A 24,184-nucleotide genomic window follows, 5' to 3' on the forward strand; every position below is an offset into this window, starting at 1 on the left:
ACATGGTATGCGGGTCAACTGATTTGTTCACGATAACGCATAATAAAACGACATATCAGTGCAATAAAAAACGCATTTGGTTTATGACGCCTTGCAGTGCAAGCATAACCTTTGTTCACTAACGCGCTCCAGATCGGGGACTACCTCAATACTGCCTTGATACAACGTTGAATGGGCGGACGCTCTACAACTCGACCACGGAGGTGACCGATTGGCTCAGTTACATGACTGTATATATATATTGTAATACGAAACATTATAACTACTTACTTGTGACCATGGAGAAGTAGGTTTTCGATGCTGAATTGTAAGTGATATATGTCTAGGTTTTAATTAAGGTCCTCGTATTCAAGAGAGGTGGTGGCACTCTTATTGAATACCCCAGGCGCGCGCGCGTTCCTGCGTGCGTGCGTGCGTGCGTGCGTGTATTTGTGTGTGTGATGGTTGGGTGTTTTTCTGTTTGGGCCTGTTACGGTTTCGCGAACACCTGGTGCCAATACTAAGTTTTAGTGTTTTGTTCATAATATTTTCTTCACTGTATATACTTTTGGCCCCAATTGAATCTGTTTCGGCAGATATTTGAGACTGATTATTCTCTTTGGCTTTGACGTTTTGTATTCATTCATCTAATTCGCTCACAATTATGTGTCCAAAATTAACAGGGTGCCTTATGTGGTATTACAAATGCTAAATACCCAGGAAGAAACTGAATTAAATTTTAATCAAGGAACCAGATAACACACAAGGCTACATGCAAGATCACCAAGACGCAACCTGCTCCAGAGGAACTTAATTAGCTTTACTTCGTTCCTAATCTGTGTCGGGTGGCATGGTCGATAACAGCCGTCAAAAAACTAATGACGCAAGAGTAGAATCAATTACACTATTAACCTCAGTGTGTAAATAAATCAATTGTATGTTTTCAAATAGACGAGTTCACTCACGCCACATTTCTTTTACATTTCAGACATAAAACAGTTTGGAATTAAAATACACGATAGGTATTGTCACCAATTGGTTTTTTTATTATCAGTTTAGTGCGATTTAGAAACTTCTAAATTTCCAAAACTGAAATCGATTTGACAAATGCAAAGATTTTAATGCATGGCATTGGCAAGTTCTGTCTGTCTTTTTAAAACGTTATTCCACGTTCTGACAAATGTTTTCGGGCGGGTGAAGGGCACACGGGTGATATATGGGCTACGCGTGTCCTAATTTGTATGTTGTATATCACTAGTGACGTCATAGGTGAAAAGGCCAGGTATTAAACGAAATTGACACCTGGTAGGTGAAAAGTCACGTTATCAAAATAGAATTCGTTTTATAATAATAATCTAAACGTCTATGCATGGGAGGATATGCATAAGCCACAATTCCCAAGTTTGAATAGGGTCGTGAATTTCCAAGGATCGGATTTTCTTTAAATTAGCGGAAAGACTTCCAAAATATGTGCAACGATTATATTCGGAATGAAAATACCCCACAAATGATGACCACAGTGGTCTGTGTATTCGGCAATGCGTTATACACCTGTTCCAGTCATGTTTTGATTCATCCCGTGGGAATTCCGGATTATACGATTATAGGTTCCCAGCAACTACTGCGGATCCCAATAATGCGAATCGGTGCTCATGATGCAGATTAAATTCATTGCAGTCAGTCGTTAATTTGCAGGAATATTGCTGAGGCAACAAACAAGACAAACATATTTTTATTCATGTAAAATAATTATTACGGATCACATATCCGTTGTGTCTTTATGTGAGTGAGTGAGTTGGGTTTAACGCCACTTTTAACAGTATTCCAGTTATACCACGGCGTGCCAGCTTAATGTGGGAGGAAGGCCCGATGTGATGCAGGTCTCAGACGTTTACCACTTCGGTGAAACCCACGAGCACGGGTATGGTGCTGACAAACCTAGAAACATAATCGGGGCGAACCGGGATTCGAACCCACAATCATAGGTTTCTGGGGGGGGGGGGGGGCCAAAGGGACGCAATTCTGCACAGCGAATCTTGGCGCCTTAGACAACTGGGCCACCCGTGCCCTCTTGTCGTTATGTAGTCTCAGTGACTTAGGATTCTATCAATTGTATACATAAATCTATTCAGTTGTATATATATTAAGAATGTACCAACTGCTGTAGAATCAGCAACACATACAAGTCAAGGATTTCGTTTCACGAAGGATGCGAGTGTGAATACTCAATTGTGTTGACGCCATTCTTAACGGTGATTTGAACTGTATTTAAGTTACATCACGGAGACTCACTCAATGTTGGAGGGTGGCCCGAAGTGATGCAGGCTTAAATGTACCCCAATTGATGAAGCCGCAGAGCATGGTGCTGATAACCCATTGCTGATAAACCAATTATCATGGTCAGGGGGAATCTTGGACATCTAAAGAACGCAACTGTGTACAACGAACTGCGACATCCGCGACAACGTGGCTGATCGTGCTTCCTTTATAATGTATAAAGAACAAAGATAATACGACCCGTGAAGATCCGGGTTGGAACTGACATTCAGTAACCCATGCTTGTCATAAGAAGCGAGTACCGGGATCGGGTGGTCAGACTTGCTGACTTGGCTGATGCAGGTCATCGTATCCCAATTGCGTGGGTCGACTCTCAGGATGTCAATCACTGGATTGTCTGGTCCAGACTCGATTATGTGGACCGCCGTCATAAAGTTGGAATATTGATGAGAGCGGTGTTGAACAACAAACAAATAAGGAAACCGAAAAGCTCGTACAACTCGAACAACTCGTACAACTCGTACAACTCGAATAGCTCGAACAACTCGAACAACTCGTACAACTCGAACAACTCGTACAACTCGAACAACGTACAACTCGAACAGCTCGAACAACTCGAACGACTCGTACAACTCATACAAATCGAACAGCTATAACTCGTGCAATTCGAACAACAACAGCTGTTAAGCGAGCGGTGTTGAACAACACACAAATAAGGAAACCGAAAAACTCGTACAACTCGTATAACTCGAACAACTCGAACAACTCGTACAACTCGAATAGCTCGAACAACTCGAACAACTCGTACAACTCGAACAACTCGTGCAACTCAAACAACTTACAACTCGAACAACTCGAACAACTCGTACAACTCATACAAATCGAACAGCTATAACTCGTGCAACTCGAACAACAACAGCTGTTAAGCGAGGTTTGACATGAAAACATTACAGTTTATCAGCAGCATCTATCAACAAGCCGGTACCCCGCTCCATCCACAACCACATAGTAACATGCATGAAATTAAAATCTAATAATAAATACCTTGAACAAATGCCTTAGGTACAGTTATTATCATCGCCACGCCTAGCTAATGGAGCGTAATTGTTTGCCTCACGTTTTGCCAATACAATTATCTCTTGTAAAATATGCGCGTTTTAAAATTGTTTAAAAAAATTTAATTGCACAACTGTATTAATTGAAATTAATGACTCATCTTCAATGTGACATCCACATGAGGTCACCTTCACAAGATGGCATCCTGACATAGGGATTAGTCACTGGATAAATGACACAGTCATCTGATCTGTCTGGCTCTTCAGCATCATGAGTTGCATCAAATAAAGAGATTAACATACTGTGTTTTTAATGTAGGACTAGGTTACCTGTAGCTTTAACCGCTGTCAATTGAATTTGGAACCAAATGCGCAGCGTGAGGTTTCAAATGTTACATTAAGTTAAACAACAAACAAACAAAGCTTGAAATATATTCTCTTTGCAGATTTCTATCGTGTTTTCTGCATGAAAATATTGCCACACATCCTTTGAATGTCGCCGTAACCGCAACATTGCATTTTGTGCTCATATAATCATTTAAATATGCCTACCGAATGACTGTAAAAGAAGTACTCCGAGGTGAGGCGGTCGTCCAATTGGCTGGTTCAATCAGAGAGGGTTTATTGTGATTTGATACCTCTGATTGACTAATCAAAATCGAGTATTTGCCAAATTCAAGGTAGAATTACCAATAACCTGTTTCTTCAGGGCCCTAGTATCATCGGGAGCGTCGGGAGCCTTCATAGTCTTGTGTATCTATATATTATCATTATAGTGAACGATGAGAGCCCAAGAAACATCGGGAAATTTGTGAGCTAGGAAAAGCTGCAGTAGGTTGGTTTGTTGTTTAACGCTGCACTCAGTAATATTCCAGCTATATGACGGCGGTCTGTAAATAATCGAGTCTGGACCAGACAATCCAGTGATTGTCTTCCTGAGCATCGATCCGCGCAATTGGGATCGATGACATGTATCAACCAAGTCAGCGAACCTGACCTCCCGATCCCATTAGTCGCCTCTTACGACAAGCATAGTCGCCTTGGGTTGCTGGGTTGTTGAAGACCTATTCTACCCCGGATCTTCGCGGGTCGAAAAGCTGCAGTAACATCGGAAATCTTGGAGCTAGGAAAGCCGTAGTTACATCGGGAGCCTCGTGAGTCCTGAGAGCCTCAGTAACGTCAGCAAATTAAGACGCCGAGAGCCTCGGTAACAAGAAGAGCCTCGGGAGCTATGAGAGCTCTGGAAGCATTGGAAACAACAAGAGCATCAGGAGCCGAAGGAGCCGAAGGAGCCGGTAGAGCCAGAGGGCCTTTGAGAGCCCTTGTTGCATCGAGAATATTTTTGTGTGTATACCGTAAAATTAGAAATAGAGGGTTCTTATTAGATAGTAATTTTGGTGAGATAAAAAAGAGGTTTGAAAAATTGTAAATTTTGTGGTTTATGCTGACCGCCTGAAATGATATAAAAGAAAGATTTGGGCGTATTATACACGAGAGATATGTTTTCGACAATTTAATTGCCCATAATTAAGGGTGCGTACCATACACGAATAAATAAGTCTTGTGTACATTGATCAATCTGAAGGGGTGCTAATTGGGATTGTTCACTAGCCAATATTAGTAAATATCGCCGTGGGCGCTTATTATGTCGAATACGGTATTGGAAATGTGTTTTTTGTAACCTAAATATGGTACAGGAAGATATAGCATGACATAGAATGATAAATATATATTGACAAATTTCGTATAACATCAATGTAAACTGAAGATATTAGATACATGTGTGGATATTTGGATTGGCATAAAACTGTATTTATAAGACTTCATGGATTATCATATTTATGGCATATTAAGAAGAAGTGATATTAATCTTCAATAACATCTAAATTGCAGCGCCAACGCAATCTAAATTGTCTATATACTAGTATTTGTTATGTAGGTATTGTTGTAGCATAGCTAGAGTTCATTTCAGTTCGAGGTGCATCAAGAATATCAGAAAGCCTGTGAACCCCTGTCACATCGGGAGCCTCAGAATCCCCTAAGATATCAGGAACATCATGAGCTACAGAATCCCAAGGATTCGTGAGTCAAGAGCCTCAAGAACCTAATGAAGGAGCCTCGGGGTCCTCAGGAGCCTCAGAAGCCTTTAGAACCACAGTAACATCGGGAGCCTAAAAAAATCAGGCCAGGTGACGCGAAGGACTTCATGTATTTGTCACGGACGAGAGACTTCATTTGTGCTTTAAACATGATCTGTTCTCCCAGTGAAGTTTATAGCAAGTTTAGTCATGTATGACCCACGTGTACACCCAGTACACCCCCTTCCCTCGCAGGGGAGATTCACTGCTTCAGACCCCAGGTTCCGGGGTGATGTTTGCCATGACTGTATGTCACTGTTGTAGCAACGCCATTTGAATTACAGAAGGTTACATAAGTCGGCAAGTTGACATTGTCATGCTGGTACAATGTGAGTGTTGTCAAGTCCCCTCCGCATGTACACTGTTGTCGGGGTTTGAGTTGAAATATGAGTGTCCATTATTTAAGTACAGTCTAAATATATTCCAGAGAGTCACGTTGGAGTGACGAAAGTAATCTTTTGTAAACAAGGTTATTTCAGTTTTATGTTTCTGTCTGGATCCTGTTCTATAGAGCGATCTCGGCGCAGTTGTGATCGTAACTCCCATAGCTTATCGTAGATTTACGACAGGCGCAGTGATACGATCCTTTTGTGGAAAGGGGCCGTGTTTGCTTTAAACAAAGCTATCTTAGGACTAAGGTGACCCTAACTCCCTAGCGTAGACTCACGACAGGCGGAGGGCGATGTTGTTTTGAACAACGACACCCTGGTGTTTGGGGATAAGGAATAAAAGATATGTTTATTTCGCTATCTCAACCACCCAGGTAAACAAAGTAGACACAATTTATGGATAACAACTTCTTTTATACTGTAAAAAAACGATGTTTTGGTATATATCCTTATAATGTTGTCAAGCAAGACTGGTATCTATACCGAAATGTCGGTTTTTACAGTATTAAAGAAGTTGTTATCTATAAATTGTGTCTACTTTGTCATCCGTAAACTTCTAGGTAATGTCTATCAAACAATTCACCCAGGTAAAGTTTATAATATATTCAGTATAATGATAATATATTGTGTATGAATGGCTATGTTTGTTTGTTGTTTAACGCCGCACTCAGCAATATTCCAGGTACATGACGGCGGTCTGTAAATAATCGAGTCTGGACCAGACAATCCAATGATTGATATCATGAGCATCGATCCACGTAATTGACCACCCGATCCCGTCAGTCGCCTCTTACGACAAGCATACTCGGCTTTTACGGCAAGCATGGGTTGCTGAAGACCTATTCTACCCCGGATATTCATGTGTCAACTTAATGCGCAGCTTTACGGGAAGAATTTATTGTGAACACTTGTCAGGGAATATGAACTATCAGGCATCATTCCCATTCATGTTCAGATGTCTGTGGGCGGCGTAGTGAAATACGTTGCCGCTTATCAGAATGAGGTCAGCTATGTCAGGATCCGCTGCCTCGTGTTCTGGATCAAAGATTCGTAACGATGATAAAGTGTTCAACGTCTTAGACAACGTCACTTTCGGCTCTTCTACATTAAGCTGGCGCACCGTGGTAACACTGTTTAACTTATATGGGCTTGAATCCCTCGCTGTTTGAATTTGGCCCAACCTTATTAATGTTTTCGTAATATTCCGTGTCTAGGTATCTGGATATGTGTGAATAAAAATACTGGGAAACGCAAAAACACCTGTGAAATTTTCCGGATAAACACAGTAACTAGTACTGTGTCTTGCACGAAACCTACACCCAGAAGAAAGTATACACGCAGGCTTGATGGTTGCTGGAAATGAAACAAACAAGAAATGGTTATTCGATGATGATTACTTTGATACGGGTATCATAGTTGCGTTTTGGTCCCTACGTTTGCAGTGTTCCGGCGGTTGTGTTCAGCCTTTTAAGGTTTTAAGAACGTTTGTAACTTTTTGGCCAAATCTAATTTTTCAAGTGTATACTTTCTTTTGCCCGACAGTTTATACAGAAATACATTCCCAAAATAGGCACGAGGAAGACGGGTTTCCCGGACTGGTGTTGTGGTGCTCTGGTGCTCTGGTGCTCTGGTGCTTTGTTGCATCGTTACACTGTTGCAAAGGCCTCATTAATAACCGGTCAGTTTATTTGTAATTTTATTTTCAACTGGATGGACAACTCATTCAAACACGCAATGCTAGACAAGACCAATCGGGCATGAGACATGTATATGCAAAACTATATCATGGTAAAAGGTATGTGGCGTGTATGAACATAATAACATATTCAACTGGTTCTGAAGACCTTCTAACGTAATAGATACTTCCAAAAGATGACTGTTTTCATAACATATATGATTGAACGTTTATCGTTCCTCGTTAAAACGGTGGTACGAAAATGAAAGAAAAATCAACATGGTGTAAAGGAATCCCGAAAGAAAGGCTGGCGCCAAGGAATATTCTGAGGTAAACATATCAGGTAGAAGGTGATCTGTTTGGAACCATTTGTGAATGACGCAAGCACCAAAGGACCAGAAGAAATGGAAGACTATATGGTCTACGTGTTGCCAATATGGCACAGACTTCCCCTAGGAGTAGATGAATCTTTGGCATCTTGGTTATGTTCCCTTGTTTGGATGTTACGTCATCTGCATCTTATGTACAGGAGTATTCATTACTGTTTATTCGCTGTTCGTTAACGGCGTGGGTCTTTACTGCGTGTTACATCAATACACGCCCACTCACATCACCTCATCACTACATGCTAATAATTATAATCTGCTATATGAATTATGATAAGCCTTGGACCATCGGAGCTTCGCCTTTTTCATGCTGCTTCGTGGGTTTCAAAACACGTCTTCGAGAACTATCGGCTATGTCTCTCAGTGGAATAGATTAATGGCGTCAGTAAACGAATCCTAAGGGTCATCCTCGACCCACAAGGTTGTATGTTTATCGCTGAATTTTGATGATATGTTCCCAAATGGCCTACTTCTCATGTTGGGTTCATTAAACTAAGTCTTCTACGTGTGGCTGTACCGATGTGGTCAACACAAGTAAGACACCTTTGCTTAATGAGTTAGTGACAATTGAGTTGTGCTGTACACCCCTCGGGGGGATGACACCAGGAACGAACTTCACATAATGTACCATATATTGGAAGTCTTTGATCAACCATTACGTCTCCGATCTACATAGTGGGTGTCTGACCATATATTGGAAGTCTCTTATCCACCATTACGTCTCCGATTATACATAGTGGGTATCTGATCATATATTGGAAGTCTCTGATCAACCATTACGTCTCCGATCATACATAGTGGTTTGCTGACCATATATTGGAAGTCTTTGATCAACCATTACGTCTCCGATCATACATAGTGGGTGTCTGACCATATATTGGAAGTCTTTGATCAACCATTACGTCTCCGATCATACATAGTGGGTATCTGACCATATATTGGAAGTCTCTGATCAACCATTACGTCTCCGATCATACATAGTGGGTGGCTGACCATATATTGGAAGTCTCTGATCAACCATTACGTCTCCGATCATACATAGTGGGTGGCTGACCATATATTGGAAGTCTCTGATCAACCATTACGTCTCCGATCATACAAAGTGGGTATCTGACCATATATTGGAAGTCTTTGATCAACCATTACGTCTCCGATCATACATAGTGGGTGGCTGACCATACATCTGAAGTCTCTAATCAACCATTACGTCTCCGATCATACATAGTAGGTGTCTGACCATATATTGGAAGTCTCTAATCAACCATTACGTCTCCGATCATACAAAGTGGGTGTCTGACCATATATTGGAAGTCTCTGATCAACCATTACGTCTCCGATCATACATAGTGGGTGTCTGACCATATATTGGAAATCTCTGATCAACCATTACGTCTCCGATCATACATAGTGGGTGTCTGACCATATATTGGAAGTCTCTGATCAACCATTACATCTCCGATCATACATAGTAGGTGTCTGACCATATATTGGAAGTCTCTGATCAACCATTACGTCTCCGATCATACATAGTGGGTATCTGACCATATATTGGAAGTCTCTGATCAACCATTACGTCTCCGATCATACATAGTGGGTGTCTGACCATATATTGGAAGTCTCTGATCAATCATTACGTCTCCGATCATACCTAGTGGGTGTCTGACCATATATTGGAAGTCTTTGATCAACCATTACGTCTCCGATCAAACATAGTAGGTGTCTGACCATATATTGGAAGTCTCTGATCAACCATTACGTCTCCGATCATACATAGTGGGTGGCTGACCATATATTGGGAGTCTCTGATCAACCATTACGTCTCCGATCTTACATAGTAGGTGGCTGACCATATATTGGAAGTCTTTGATCAACCATTACGTCTCCGATCAAACATAATAGGTGTCTGACCATATATTGGAAGTCTCTAATCAACCATTACATCTCCGATCATACAAAGTGGGTGTCTGGCCATATATTGGAAGTCTTTGATCAACCATTACGTCTCCGATCATACATAGTGGGTGTCTGACCATATATTGGAAATCTCTGATCAACCATTACGTCTCCGATCAAACATAGTAGGTGTCTGACCATATATTGGAAGTCTCTGATCAACCATTACGTCTCCGATCATACATAGTGGGTGTCTGACCATATATTGGAAGTCTTTGATCAACCATTACGTCTCCGATCATACAAAGTGGGTGTCTGACCATATATTGGAATTCTCTGATCAACCATTACGTCTCCGATCAAACATAGTAGGTGTCTGACCATATATTGGAAGTCTTTGATCAAACATAGTGGGTGTCTGACCATATATTGGAAGTCTCTGATCAAACATAGTGGGTGTCTGACCATATATTGGAAATCTCTGATCAACCATTACATTTTCGAGCATATACAATAGGTTTCTGATCATATATGGAAAGTCTTTGATTATACACGGGAGTCTCTGGTCTAAAAATTCGTAATAGATCAGCCATGACGTCACTGACTATATATTAACTGTACGCGAACATCTTCCCGTCTTCTGTGAAGCATTTGTGATCATTTATGAATTATGCATTGGATAATTACTTTCACATCAACAATAGTGTGATGTTACTGCATGGATAAAGTTATAATTGTAATGTTGAAGCTGCTCCTGGTTGTTATGATGTTGCTGGAACATGCGTGAAATGAGAGGGGAACTACGGCCCAGGTAGCTGGCTACGCAGTGTAGGCGGACGCTCAGGTTACATTACGCACATTCCTAGCTTCGTTACCTACAAAGATCATGGCCCCCTTCTGTCAGAGTGAGGCAAAATGAGCGATATCTTTCATCTCCTGTAGTTTACCGCGGGTCTCGCTCCAGTAATACCCCCCCCCCCCCCCCCCCCCCCACACTCACACACACACACCCCGACCTGCTCGAACCTTTATCTAGGTCTACATTGGACATGACACACTACGATGAACATACCCACACTACCCAATGCAAGCAGTCTGAGTTACTGGTAGTTGTAGGATAAACAGAGGGCTGTTTCTATGCTGGGGTAGATGGTTGTTTGTTCGTGTATTGGTTACGCAAACCCCCTCACATTGTCACAACATTGATTTAATGCAATATTGATATAAGTGTACGTGTGTCTATAAGTTCATCTTGTAATGTCTTTAGCAAAACGTTTGTTTTACTTTCAGGACAGGTATATTCATACGTTTGTGGACATCTTGATTAACAAAAGGAGTTTTTTATTGGTCTTATTTCGATACATATTACATACTCTTAATATTACATAGACATTACAAGGTTAGCACGTTTTACATTGGAAATAACTGTTGTACCTCTGCATTTATCACTCAGAAGAATAGCAGTTGTCACTGACTTAGAAGTAGAGTACAGACTATCAATCATTAATGACCGAGATACATCTGTTTTGCAAACAGGAAACATGTTTGTGTGTTTCATTCAATAGCGTAACCCAGGGGACATGTCCATTAAAGCGGATTGTAGAGGTGAAGGAACTTAGTCACACACTATTTATTACCCTTCCGAATGTTGACGATATCTGGCCGGGGTAGTGGAACATTTATAACTACAACAAGTAGGCGAGGCGGATGACGTCTTTGTCAACCACATGGCGGACCCATGTTGTACTGTCTGCTTCGTTCGATGCAGCGACGTTGTGTATTGGCAGTAAGAGTTACATCACTGACATGGCTGAGATTTCACATTTACAGCACAACTACACCACTTCAATGTCGTATTTGAACAACTTCAATGTCACATTTCCACCACTTTAATGTCACGAGTACATCACAGCTACGCCGAGACTACACAGACTTCAATGTCACGTTTATATCACGACTACTCCACTTCAATGTCACGTTTACATGACAACTACTCCACTTCAATGTCACACTTACATCACGACTACACCACTTCAATGTCACGTTTATATCACGACTACACCACTTCAATGTCACGTTTATATCACCACTACACCACTTCAATGTCACATTTACATCACGACGACACCACTTCAATGTCACGTTTATATCATAATTACACCACTTGAATATCACGTTTATATCACAACTACACCACTTCAATGTCACGTTTATATCACAACTACACCACTTGAATGTCACGTTTATATCACAACTACACCACTTGAATATTACATTTACACCTATCTCATCTTTCTCATGGCTACACCACACCTACATCACGGTTACATATCAACTGCAACACGGCTACAGCACAGCTACAGTGAACTCATCGGGTGATATTCTGGCGATACACTCAGTGTACATAGCCGGAATACTTGGGGAAATACCAGGAGGAGGAACAGAACAGAACAGTTACCACCGACTAATTATCCCAGGGTGACAGGGCTCGTCGTTGTTTACAAGGCCAGCAATACGTCACGGCATGCCAATTATCACTAATACCCCCACCATCCTCTTTTACCTGTACACAGTCAGCCCCTCACCTTGTAATCCTCTCATCTAATACTTGTATGTTACCCTACATAATCTTAAGTGTCTTAACATTGGGTCTTAACCCCATGATCCTGTAACCTCACGTCCCCATAATCTCGCCCACTCATACCCATACTCTAATACTCTCGTTCTCTCATGCCCATACTCTAATACTCTCATGCCCATACTCTAATACTCTCGTCAACTCATGCCCATACTCTAATACTCTCGTCAACTCATGCCCATACTCTAATACTCTCGCTCTCTCATGCCCATACTCTAATACTCTCGCCCTCTCACGCCCATACTCTAATGCTCTCGTCAACTCATGTCCATACTCTAATACTCTCGTCCCCTCATGCCCATACTCTGATACTCTCTCCCTCTCGTGCCCACACTCTAATACTCTCGTCCACTCATGCCCATAGTCTAATACTCTCGCCCTCTCATGCCCATACTCTAATACTCTCGTCAACTCATGCCCATACTCTAATACTCTCGACAACTCATGCCCATACTCTAATACTCTCGTCCACTCATGCTCATACTCTGATACTCTCTCCCTCTCGTGCCCACACTCTAATACTCTCGTCCACTCATGCCCATAGTCTAATACTCTCGCCCTCTCATGCCCATACTCTAATACTCTCGTCAATTCATGCCCATACTCTAATACTCTCGACAACTCATGCCCATACTCTAATACTCTCGTCCACTCATGCCCATACTCTGATACTCTCGATCCCTCTCATGCCCACACTCAAATACTCTCGCCGTCTCATGCCCATACTCAGTCTAATACTCTCGTCCACTCATGCCCATACTCTAATACTCTCGTCCACTCATGCCCGTACTCTAATACTCTCGCTCTCTCATGCCCATACTCTAATACGCTCGCTCACTCATGCCCATACTCTAATACTCTCGCTCTTTCATGCCCATACTCTAATACGCTCGCTCTCTCATGTCCATACTCTAATACTCTCGCCCTCGCACGCCCATCCTCTCACACTTCATCCTCTTGTCCTCACCCTGTTACCCCGATCCTCTCACACATTAGCCTTCCACATTTCATCTTAACCAGGGCGTCTCACCCATTTTCTCCTTAACCCTCACATCCTAACATCCCCCCCGCCCCACTAAATTGCAGCCCATTCTCTCACCACTCATCATCCCTTCCTGAATTGTCTCAAACACCCCCCCCCCCCCCCCCCCCCCCCCCCTCAGCCCTACCTATTCAACCTTAAATTTAACATGACCACTGGTTTTGTCGTGCATATGTTGCTACCACGTTATAGAGAGGTGGCTGTATTTATGACCTTGTGTCCATATACACTGCTGGGCAAAAGAAAGTATTCATCCATTGATTGTGGCTAAAAGTGAATCATACAAGAAATGGTTATTCGATGATGATACGTTTGTAACGTGTATCATAGGTGATATCACATGCATCGTATCACCGAGTCAATCTCACAATAAACTGTTTCAGGCCAGTAAGGCTTGTACTTTTTGCTACGCCTAGACTACACAGACTTCAATGTCACGTTTATATCACGACTACTCCACTTCAATGTCACGTTTACATCCCAACTACACCACTTCAATGTCACGTTTATATCATGATTGTTGAATGATGCAAAAATGTCCCCAAATGATGAACCAAGTTTGTTTCATCTCTCTCTCTCTCTCTCTCTCTCTCTCTCTCTCTCTCTCTCTCTCTCTCTCTCTCTCTCATGCATGTCCATACTCTAATACTCTCTCGCCCTCGCACGCCCATCCTCTCACACTCTCATCCTCTTGTCCTCACCCTCTTACCCCGATCCTCTCGCACATTAGCCTTCCACATTTCACCTTAACCAGGGCGTCTTACCCATTTTCTCCTTAACTTCTCCTTGTTTCTACCACGTTATAGAGAGGTGGCTGTATTTATAACCTTGTGTCCATATACACTGCTGAGCAAAAGAAAGTATTCATCCGTTGATTGTGGCTAAAAGAGAATCATACAAGAAATGGTTATTCGATGATGATACGTTTGTTACGTGTATCATAGGTGATATCACATGCATCGTATCACCGAGTCAATCTCACAATAAACTGTTTCAGGCCAGTAAGGCTTGTACTTTTTTGTCAAATCTAATAATTGTTTGATTTATTTATGATAAATGACTTTCAAAAGAATGTATACCAAGACATTGAGAGATGACTGGAGCAAAGCGAAAGCCTGTTGAAGAGTTAAAACATAAATATATAATTATATTCAATGAGAGTGGCGTTTTAGCATCATGTGAACAATATTTCAGTCCATAAAAGCAGAAACGTATGAATGACACAAAGATCTCAATGAGATCATTCAGGTTGCCATTGTCAAAACACATGTGCAACAACAGATATGTAAGTAACAGCAAAGTCACAAGTCTCGTGCATCAGTGGACCCGTGAAGATCCGGGGTAGAATAGGTCTTCATCAACCCATTCCTGCCGAAATAGGTGACTATGCTTGTCGTAAGAGGCGACTAACGGGATCGAGTGGTTAGGCTCGCTGACTTGGTTGATCCATGTCATCGTATCTCATTTGCGTGGATCGATGCCCATGATGTCAATCTCTGGATTGTCTGGTCCAGACTCGATTATATACAGACCGCTGTCATATAGCTGGAATATTGCTGAGTGCGGCGTTAAACAACAAACAAACAAACAAACAAACTTGTATCAGTGCAGGCCACAACACGTCGCCGCACCGATGACGTCAAACGCCTGATGTTAGCAGGAATCCGTCGCCATGTCTCGATGAAACATCGCTCCATGTCCTGACAGTTGACTGGTGGTACTGGTCGCCCCCTGACTTGCCTGTCAAGGTGATCCATAAATTTCTATGGGGTTCATGTCGGAAAAAAACATGAAGGTCATGGCCAAACCTTAACGTTCATGTACGTTGAGGACGTCCCGTGTCATCCGTGCTTTATGGGGTCTAGCGTTATCAACCTGGAAGACTATACCGCGTGGCTGTTGTAAGATAATGGCAGCACAACGGGTAGCTTAACTTCATCCCGATACCTCTGTGCAGTAATGTTGATTTGAATGATAATACGCATCATCTTCAAGTCTCCACAGATTCCTCCCCAGGCCATGACACCACCGCCTCCAAATGGCTGAACGTCCTGGGCACAGGTCGGCGCTAGGCGTCACTTTGACGTCTGTACACACGCTGTCGACAACCAGCCATGAAACAGGAAAAACCTGCTCTCATCAGAGAACATGACTCTTCTCCAGTCTCGAACCCGTCAACAGCGAATCCGCCATGCTCACAGCAACCTGTTATGTCGGTGTTGTGACGTCAACGTCATTCCACGGCAGGGTGGACGTGCTCGGATACCATGTTACCTCAATCGCCGTGACACTGATGTCCGAGCGTTGTCGATGCCGTAGCTGCGGCGGGGATGAAGCGATCTGACCTGTTTGCCGTAGACGTCGCATCAACCTGGTTATGCAAGCACGGGTGCATCCGAATAATCTTGCGATGTGGCTCCCTCCTGAGCCATACTCTCGACACTCTGTCTGTACATCTGTTAAACGAGGCATATCTTTGGTGCGTGTTTGTTTCCTGTGTTCCGAACGTGTGCTGTCAGCAGCTTTTTACACCAGTTTTGCACGTGCATTTCGAGTGCAGAGGACATTTTCGCAAACATTAAAATGTACACGTTTTATTTCAAAGAATACATTTGGCTGTATTAAATGCGACATCACTCACCACGATTTCATTTCAATGTTTTACTTTATAATTAGACAAAAAAACAACGCCTTGGTGTACCTTTTAGGGGATGTCAGTTTAGTTACTTGCAAATTAAACACACTTACAATCCTTATTGGCAATATTTGAGGACGGCATTTCTTCCGAACTCCTATTTATTGTGAGGGTAAAGGGGCACTTTAATATAATGTCCTTGCTTTTCGCTCTTCCAATGCTCTTCGTTGCGTTTGTCAAGATATTTATATCTACATGTGTAGTCTGATACAGTGTTGTTCGCCAGCAAACGCTCCATCTGATGCTGCAAACCGTCATACACGTGCTTTAGACTACATTACAAGACGAGCTACATACAATTGGACAAAGGAAGCTGAGAGCAGTTGGAACGTTCAGACGGAAGTGAGACAGATCTGGACGGCATATGTGTCGCTCAAGTTATTAACTTCAACCATCTCCATCAGTCCACAAACCACTTTCAGGGACGGTCGGGTAGCCTAGTGGTTAAAGCCTTTGCTCGTCACGTCGAAGACCCGGGTTCGATTCCCGACATAGGTACAATGTGTGAATCCCATTTCTGGTGTCAACCGCCGTGATATTGCTGCAATATTGCTTAATGCGGCGTTAAAGCAAACTCACTCACAAACCGCTTTCATCAATTATCATCATCATCATCGCCCTATTATTATTGTTGTTGTTGTTGTTGTTGTTGTTGTTGTTGTTGTTGTTGGTTGTGGTGGTGGTGGTGTATAAGTATGCTATTATTTATGTATTACCCCTTGTATACTTCCAGCCTTCATGGACTCGTGAAGATCCGGGGTAGAATGGGTCTTCAGCAACCCATGTTTGCAGTAAAAGGCGACTATGCTTGTCGTAAAAGGCTACTAACGGGATCGGGTGGTCAGGCTCGCTGACTTGGTTGATACATGTCATCGATCCCAATTGCATCATTTACAGACCGCCGTCACATAGCTGGAATATTGCTGAGTGCAGCGTTAAACAACAAACCAACCAACCAACCAACCAACTAGTCTTCATGTCAGGCCCTGAAAGAGCCATGACCTGTATATCATGGGCAGTTAATAAGTACTTTGTTAATCAATCTATCTACACACGTGTTCCAAACTGTTACAAAGCCCTGCACATATCCTCCATGGAAGTGTAACTCTATCTCCACCATCTGGTTACGACTGCTTAAACACTCAGCGTCATTCCTTAATGTTAATGTCTCCTGCAAACGTCCTGAGCGTTACTATTACTCTCTAATGTTACCTAATACACCCAGCATGTTCGCCTGAAGGCAGTAACGTTGCCCTTGCGCCGCGTCTCCGCCAGAGGAGTGCGTGGCGTCGAGGAGGTATCAGGCAGAGTGGACTAGGCCTACACCAGACGAGCACCACCCACGAGTAACTCGTCGTCGTAGTTGTAACGTCAGCAGCGGCCGAAGTTGAAGGTGTGTGCAATGTTGCATACAGCTGTGTTAGTGACACAGTCGCCTCAGCACCTGTTCAAAGCAGCTCACTCACTCACTCACTCACGCGATTGGTCACTCACCCACTCACTCAAAGAAATATACACGAGAAAAAACTGGCACTAACTTCTTCGATTCGTAACATCAATCATAATTCCCTGTTTAGACAGATAGATGAAAGAATATACAACAAATGGAAAGAAAATGTACATTCCTGTCATGATTAGGCGATAAGTTTCACTATTTATGGCCAAGTGTTACCAAAAATAGAACGCATCATATCCGTACATATTCCAGCAGAGGCTTTAAGGACATGTAACGTTAAAGTTTGTTTTGAGATCAATATTGTTCTTGCAAAAACTCGTTTCTAGGTAGATCAGTAGAACGGTAATATCAGGAAGTAAAATAGTAACATGCTATCCTTTGGCGAGCATACAACCCATTTTGTTTTCCTAATATTTGTTATTTATGATACATAGACACACAATGTACTAACGTCCTTTTCATATTATGTCATTTATAAGAAAATAGAAGTTTCATTAATCGAAGTTTAATTAATCGACGTTTCATTAATTGTAGTTTCCTTTACCAAATTCATTCACCAAATATAAACTCGTGAAGATCCGGGGTAGAATATCCGGGGTCTTCAGCAACCCATGCTTGCCGTAAAAAGGCGACTATGCTATGTCGTTAGAGGATACTAGTTAGGCTTGCTGACTTGGTTGATGCATGTCATCGTATCACAATTGCGTGGATCGATGCTCATGATGTCAGTCACCGGATTGTCTGGCCCAGTCTCGATTACATTATATCATATAGCTGGACTATTGCTGAGTCAGGCGTTAAACAAATAAACAAACAAACATCACCAAATATAAAACGCCAACGCCAAAGAACAACTAGTCCCGACCATCCGCCGAAAGAAATGCCCCATAAGGCGTAAAGTGAGTGACTGAGTATGGTTTTACGCCGTTTTTCAGCAATAATCCAGCAATATCACGGCAGGGGACATAAAAAATGGGCTTCACCCAATGAGCCATGTGCCAATGAGGGGAATGGAGGCCGGGCCCTAGGCGTGACGAGCGAACTCTATAGGGCGGTCGGGTAGCCTAGTGGTTAAAGCGTTTGCTCGTCACGCCGAAGACCCGGGTTCGATTCCCGACATAGGTACAATGTGTGAAGCCCATTTGTGGTGTCCCCCGCCGTGATATTGCTGGAATATTGCTAAAAGCGGCGAAAAAACCATACTCACTCAATCACTCTTTAACCTATAGGCAACCCCACCGCTCCCCCTTTGGGCGTGAAGGCCAAAACAGTGATGGCAATTGTACGAAGGGACCACTGATTATCACAGACGACACCGAGTCCCCGCGAAAATGTTTCATAGATATCGTTTGTTTGGAAAGGATGGATTTTTTGTTGAAAAACTCCCGACCATTATTTCACAGGGGTGACGGAATTGACAGTTCGGCACTCGACACATGACTCACGCACAAACAGTGTTATCTGTTCACATAAACTTTTACAAGGCACACCTGTTCATATTATTTGCATATTCATTCTTACATTTCAAAATTTAGTGCGTTGGGAAACTGGTTACAACACGACTTTTGAAACTTTGAGTGCAAGCGTTCTTCGTGTATATGATTCACACAGAGGGATAGTGAAGACCCAAGTTGAGACACAATTGTCACGGCCGCTGCCTACATGAAGAGGATTTACACAGAAGTGTGGAAAAGCGAACAAGCGTGATCATTCTGCACGCATGAACACATAAACTGTAATAGATTATACGAAAATGTATAGCCTCGTATACTGTTAAGCGTCTCTCGGTGCACCTTGATAGACAAAGTGAGCGGATGGGTGAGTGAGTGGATGAGGGGACAAATATAGCAAGATAATTTCTTTGGGGACAAGTAAAGCAAGATAACGTCCTTTGGGACACATACAGCTAGGTAATCCCTTGGGGGATACATACAGCAGGAGTGTGTCCTTTGGGACACTTACAGTAAGATTATGTCCTTTGGGACAAATACAGCAAGATTGCGTGTAGGTCATTTGGGACAAATACAGTAAGAGTATGTCCTTGGGACAAATACAGCAAGATTATGTCCTTTGGGACAATTACAGTAAGATTATGTCCTTTGGGACAAATACAGTAGGATTATGTCCTTTGGGACAAATACAGCAATTTTACATGCAGGTCATTTGGGACAAATGCAGCAGGATTATGTCCTTTGGGACAAATACAGCAAGTTACATGTAGGTCATTTGGGACAAATACAGTAAGAGTGTGTCCTTTGGGACAAATACAGTAAGATAATGTCCTTTTGGACAAATACAGCAAGTTACATGTAGGTCATTTGGGACAAATACAGTAAGAGTGTGTCCTTTGGGACAAATACAGTAAGATAATGTCCTTTGGGACAAATACAGTAAGATTACATGTAGGTTATTTGGGACAAATACAGCAGGAGTGGTGTCCTTTGGGACAAATCCAGTAAGATAAGTTCCTTGGGGACAAATACAGTAAGATTACATGTAGGTCATTTGGGACAAATACAGCAGGAGTGTGTCCTTTGGGACAAATACAGTAAGATAATGTCCTTTGGGACAAATACAGTAAGATAATGTCCTTTGGGACAAATACAGTAAGATTACATGTAGGTCATTTGGGACAAATACAGCAGGAGTGTGTCCTTTGGGACAAATACAGTAACATAATTTCCTTTTGGACAAATACAGTAAGATTACATGTAGGTTATTTGGGACAAAAACAGTGAGAGTATGTCCTTAGGGACAAATACAGTAAGATCATGTTCTTTTGGACAAATACAGTAAGATTACATGTAGGTCCTTTGGGACAAATACAGCAGGAGTGTGTCCTTTGGGACAAATATAGTAAGATGATGTCCTTTGGGACAAAAACAGCAAGATTACATGTAGGTCATTTGGGACAAATACAGTAGGAGTATGTCCTTTGGGACAAATACAGTAAGATAATGTCCTTTGGGACAAAAACAGCAAGATTACATGTAGGTCATTTGGGACAAATACAGCAGGAGTGTGTCCTTTGGGACAAATACAGTAAGATAATGTCCTTTGTGACAAATACAGCAAGTTACATGTAGGTCATTTGGGTCAAGTACAGTAAGAGTATGTCCTTTGTGACAAATACAGTAAGATTATGTCCTTTGGGACAAATACAGTAAGATTACATGTAGGTCATTTGGGACAAATACAGTAAGATTATGTCCTTTGGGACAAATACAGTAAGATTACATGTACGTAATTTGGGACAAATACAATAAGAGTATGTCCTTTGGGACAAATACAGTAAGATTATGTCCATTGGGACAAATACAGTAAGATTACATGTAGGTCATTTGGGACAAATACAGTAAGAGTATGTCCTTTAGGACAAATACAGCAAGATTATGTCCTTTGGGACAAATACAGTAAGATTACATGTAGGTCATTTGGGACAAATACAGTAAGATTATGTCCTTTGGGACAAATACAGTAAGATTGCATGTAGGTCATTTGGGACAAATACAGCAGGATCATGACATTTGGGCCAAATACAGCAAGATTACATGTAGGTCATTTGGGACAAATACAGCAAGTTACATGTAGGTAATTTGGGACAAATACAATAAGAGTATGTCCTTTGGGACAAATACAGTAAGATTATGTCCTTTGGGACAAATACAGCAAGATTGCATGTAGGTCATTTGGGACAAATACAACAGGATTACATGTACGTAATTTGGGACAAATACAATAAGAGTATGTCCTTTGGGACAAATACAGTAAGATTATGTCCATTGGGACAAATACAGCAAGATTGCATGAAGGTCATTTGGGACAAATACAGCAGGATTATGTCATTTGGGACAAATACAGCAGGATTATGTCCTTTGGGACAAATACAATAAGATTATGTCCTTTGGGACAAATACAGCAGGATTATGTCCTTTGGGCCAAATACAGTAAGATTATGTCCTTTGGGACAAATACAGTAAGAGTAATTCCATTGGGAGAAATACCACAGGGTAATCCCTTAGGGGACAATAGCAAGACTTTTGGTACATATACAGCAAGATAGTCCCTTACGAGCAAGGGAATGGTGCCGACAAACCTAGAAACATAATCGGGGCGCACCGGGATTCGAACAAAAAATCATATGTTTCTCTGCACAGCAAATTGAGGAGCCTAAGACGACTGGGCCTAATCCTTTAGCAGATTATGTCCTTTGGGACACATATTGCAGGATAATACCAAGTAGAGATAGCAAGAACAGTGGTAGTGGTGGTGGTAGTAGAGATAGTAGTAGCAGTGGTGGTGGTAGTAGTAGAGATAGTAGTAGCAGTGGTGTTGGTGGTAGTAGAGATAGTAGTAGCAGTGGTGGTGGTGGTAGTAGAGATAGTAGTAGCAGTGGTGGTGGTGGTAGTAGAGATAGTAGTAGCAGCGGTGGTGGTAGTAGTAGAGATAGTAGTAATAGCAGTGGTGGTGGTAGTAGCAGTGATAGTAGTAGCAGGGGTGGTGGTAGAGATAGTAGTAGCAGCGGTGGTGGTAGTAGTAGAGATAGTAGTAGCAGGAGTGGTGATAGTAGTAGAGATAGTAGTAGCAGTGGTGGTGGTAGAGATAGTAGTAGCAGCGGTGGTGGTAGTAGTAGAGATAGTAGTAGCAGCGGTGGTGGTAGAGATAATAGTAGCTGTGGTGGTGGTAGTAGTAGAGATAGTAGTAGCAGTGGTACTGGTTGTAGTCGAGATAGTAGTAGCAGCGCTGGTGGTGGTAGTCGAGATAGTAGTAGCAGCGGTGGTGGTAGTAGTAGAGATAGTAGTAGCAGTGGTACTGGTTGTAGTAGTAGAGATAGTAGTAGCAGTGGTACTGGTTGTAGTAGAGATAGTAGTAGCAGCGGTGGTGGTAGTAGTAGTGATAGTAGTAGCAGTGGTACTGGTTGTAGTAGAGATAGTAGTAGCAGTGGTGGTGGTAGTAGTAGAGATAGTAGTAGCAGCGGTACTGGTTGTAGTAGAGATAGTAGTAGCAGTGGTACTGGTTGTAGTAGAGATAGTAGTAGCAGTGGTGGTGGTAGTAGTAGAGATAGTAGTAGCAGCGGTGGTGGTAGAAGTAGAGACAGTAGTAGCAGCAGTGTTTGTGGAAGTAGTAGAGATAGTAGTAGCAGTGGTGATGGTAGTAGAATAGACAGTAGCAGCAGTGTTTGTGGTAGTAGTAGGGATAGTAGTAGCAGCGGTGATGGTAGAGATAGAAGTAGCAGTGGTAGTAGTAGAGATAGTAGTAGCAGCGGTGGTGGTGGTAGTCGAGATAGTAGTAGCAGTGGTAGTAGTAGAGATAGTAGTAGCAGTGGTAGTAGTAGAGATAGTAGTAGCAGCGGTGATGGTAGAGATAGAAGTAGCAGTGGTAGTAGTAGAGATAGTAGTAGCAGTGGTAGTAGTAGAGATAGTAGTAGCAGCGGTGGTGGTGGTAGAGATAGTAGTAGCAGTGGTAGTAGTAGAGATAGTAGTAGCAGCAGTGGTGGTAGAGATAGAAGTAGCAGTGGTAGTAGTAGAGATAGTAGTAGCAGCGGTGGTGGTAGTAGTAGAGATAGTAATAGCAGCGGTGGTGGTGGTAGAGATAGTAGTAGCATTGGTAGTAGTAGAGATAGTAGTAGCAGCGATGGTAGAGATAGTAGTAGTAGCGGTGGTGGTGGTAGAGATAGTAGTAGCAGGGGTGGTGGTAGTAGTAGAGATAGTAGTAGCAGCGGTGGTGGTAGTAGTAGAGATAGTATTAGCAGCGGTGGTGGTAGTAGTAGAGATAGTAGTAGCAGCGGTGGTGGTAGTAGTAGTGATAGTAGTAGCAGCGGTGGTGGTAGTGATAGTAGTAGCAGCGGTGGTGGTAGTAGTTGAGATAGTAGTAGCAGCGGTGGTGGTAGTAGTAGTGATAGTAGTAGCAGCAGTGGTGGTGGTAGTAGTAGAGATAGTAGTAGCAGTGGTGATGGTAGTAGTAGCTGTGGTGGTGGTAGTAGTAGAGATAGTAGTAGCTGTGGTGGTGGTAGTAGTAGTGATAGTAGTAGCAGCAGTGGTGGTGGTAGTAGTAGAGATAGTAGTAGCTGTGGTGGTGGTAGTAGTAGTGATAGTAGTAGCAGCAGTGGTGGTGGTAGTAGTAGAGATAGTAGTAGCTGTGGTGGTGGTAGTAGTAGAGATAGTAGTAGTAGCAGTGGTGGTAATAGTAGTGATAGTAGTAGCAGCGGTGGTGGTAGTAGTAGTGATAGTAGTAGCAGCGGTGGTAGTAGTATTAGAGATAGTAATAGCAGCGGTGGTGGTAGTAGTAGAGATAGTAGCAGCAGCGGTGGTAGTAGTAGAGATAGTAATAGCAGCAGCAGTGGTGGTAGTTGAGATAGTAGTAATAGCAGCGGTGGTGAATCTTGTAGGAACTGGCGTCTTTGTTTGTGGTAAAATTAAAGATTATCTCTCCATTATACGATATACAGTTGTAATGTTGCTGACTGCGGCTGCTGACTGCGGCGTTGGTGGTAGTAGTAGAGATAGTAGCAGCAGCGGTGGTAGTAGTAGAGATAGTAATAGCAGCAGCAGTGGTGGTAGT

The 24,184-nt window shown here is 42.4% G+C and overlaps 1 protein-coding gene across 1 annotated transcript; it reads right to left on the reverse strand.

The window, feature by feature from the left end:
• Positions 1-6,766: 6,766 nt before the first annotated feature.
• LOC125376207 (mucin-5AC-like) lies at positions 6,767-23,937 on the reverse strand (the record flags this gene model as incomplete). The annotated part of the gene is made up of 2 exons (XM_048388160.1): positions 6,767-6,949; positions 22,084-23,937. Coding segments are annotated over 2 exons (2,037 nt in total), but the record flags the coding sequence as incomplete, so codon positions are not given.
• Positions 23,938-24,184: the final 247 nt, after the last annotated feature.

This window comes from Haliotis rufescens, unplaced genomic scaffold (genome assembly GCF_023055435.1).
Source record: "Haliotis rufescens isolate VD_foot unplaced genomic scaffold, xgHalRufe1.0.p SCAF_7, whole genome shotgun sequence".
NCBI classification, from domain to species: domain Eukaryota; kingdom Metazoa; phylum Mollusca; class Gastropoda; order Lepetellida; family Haliotidae; genus Haliotis; species Haliotis rufescens.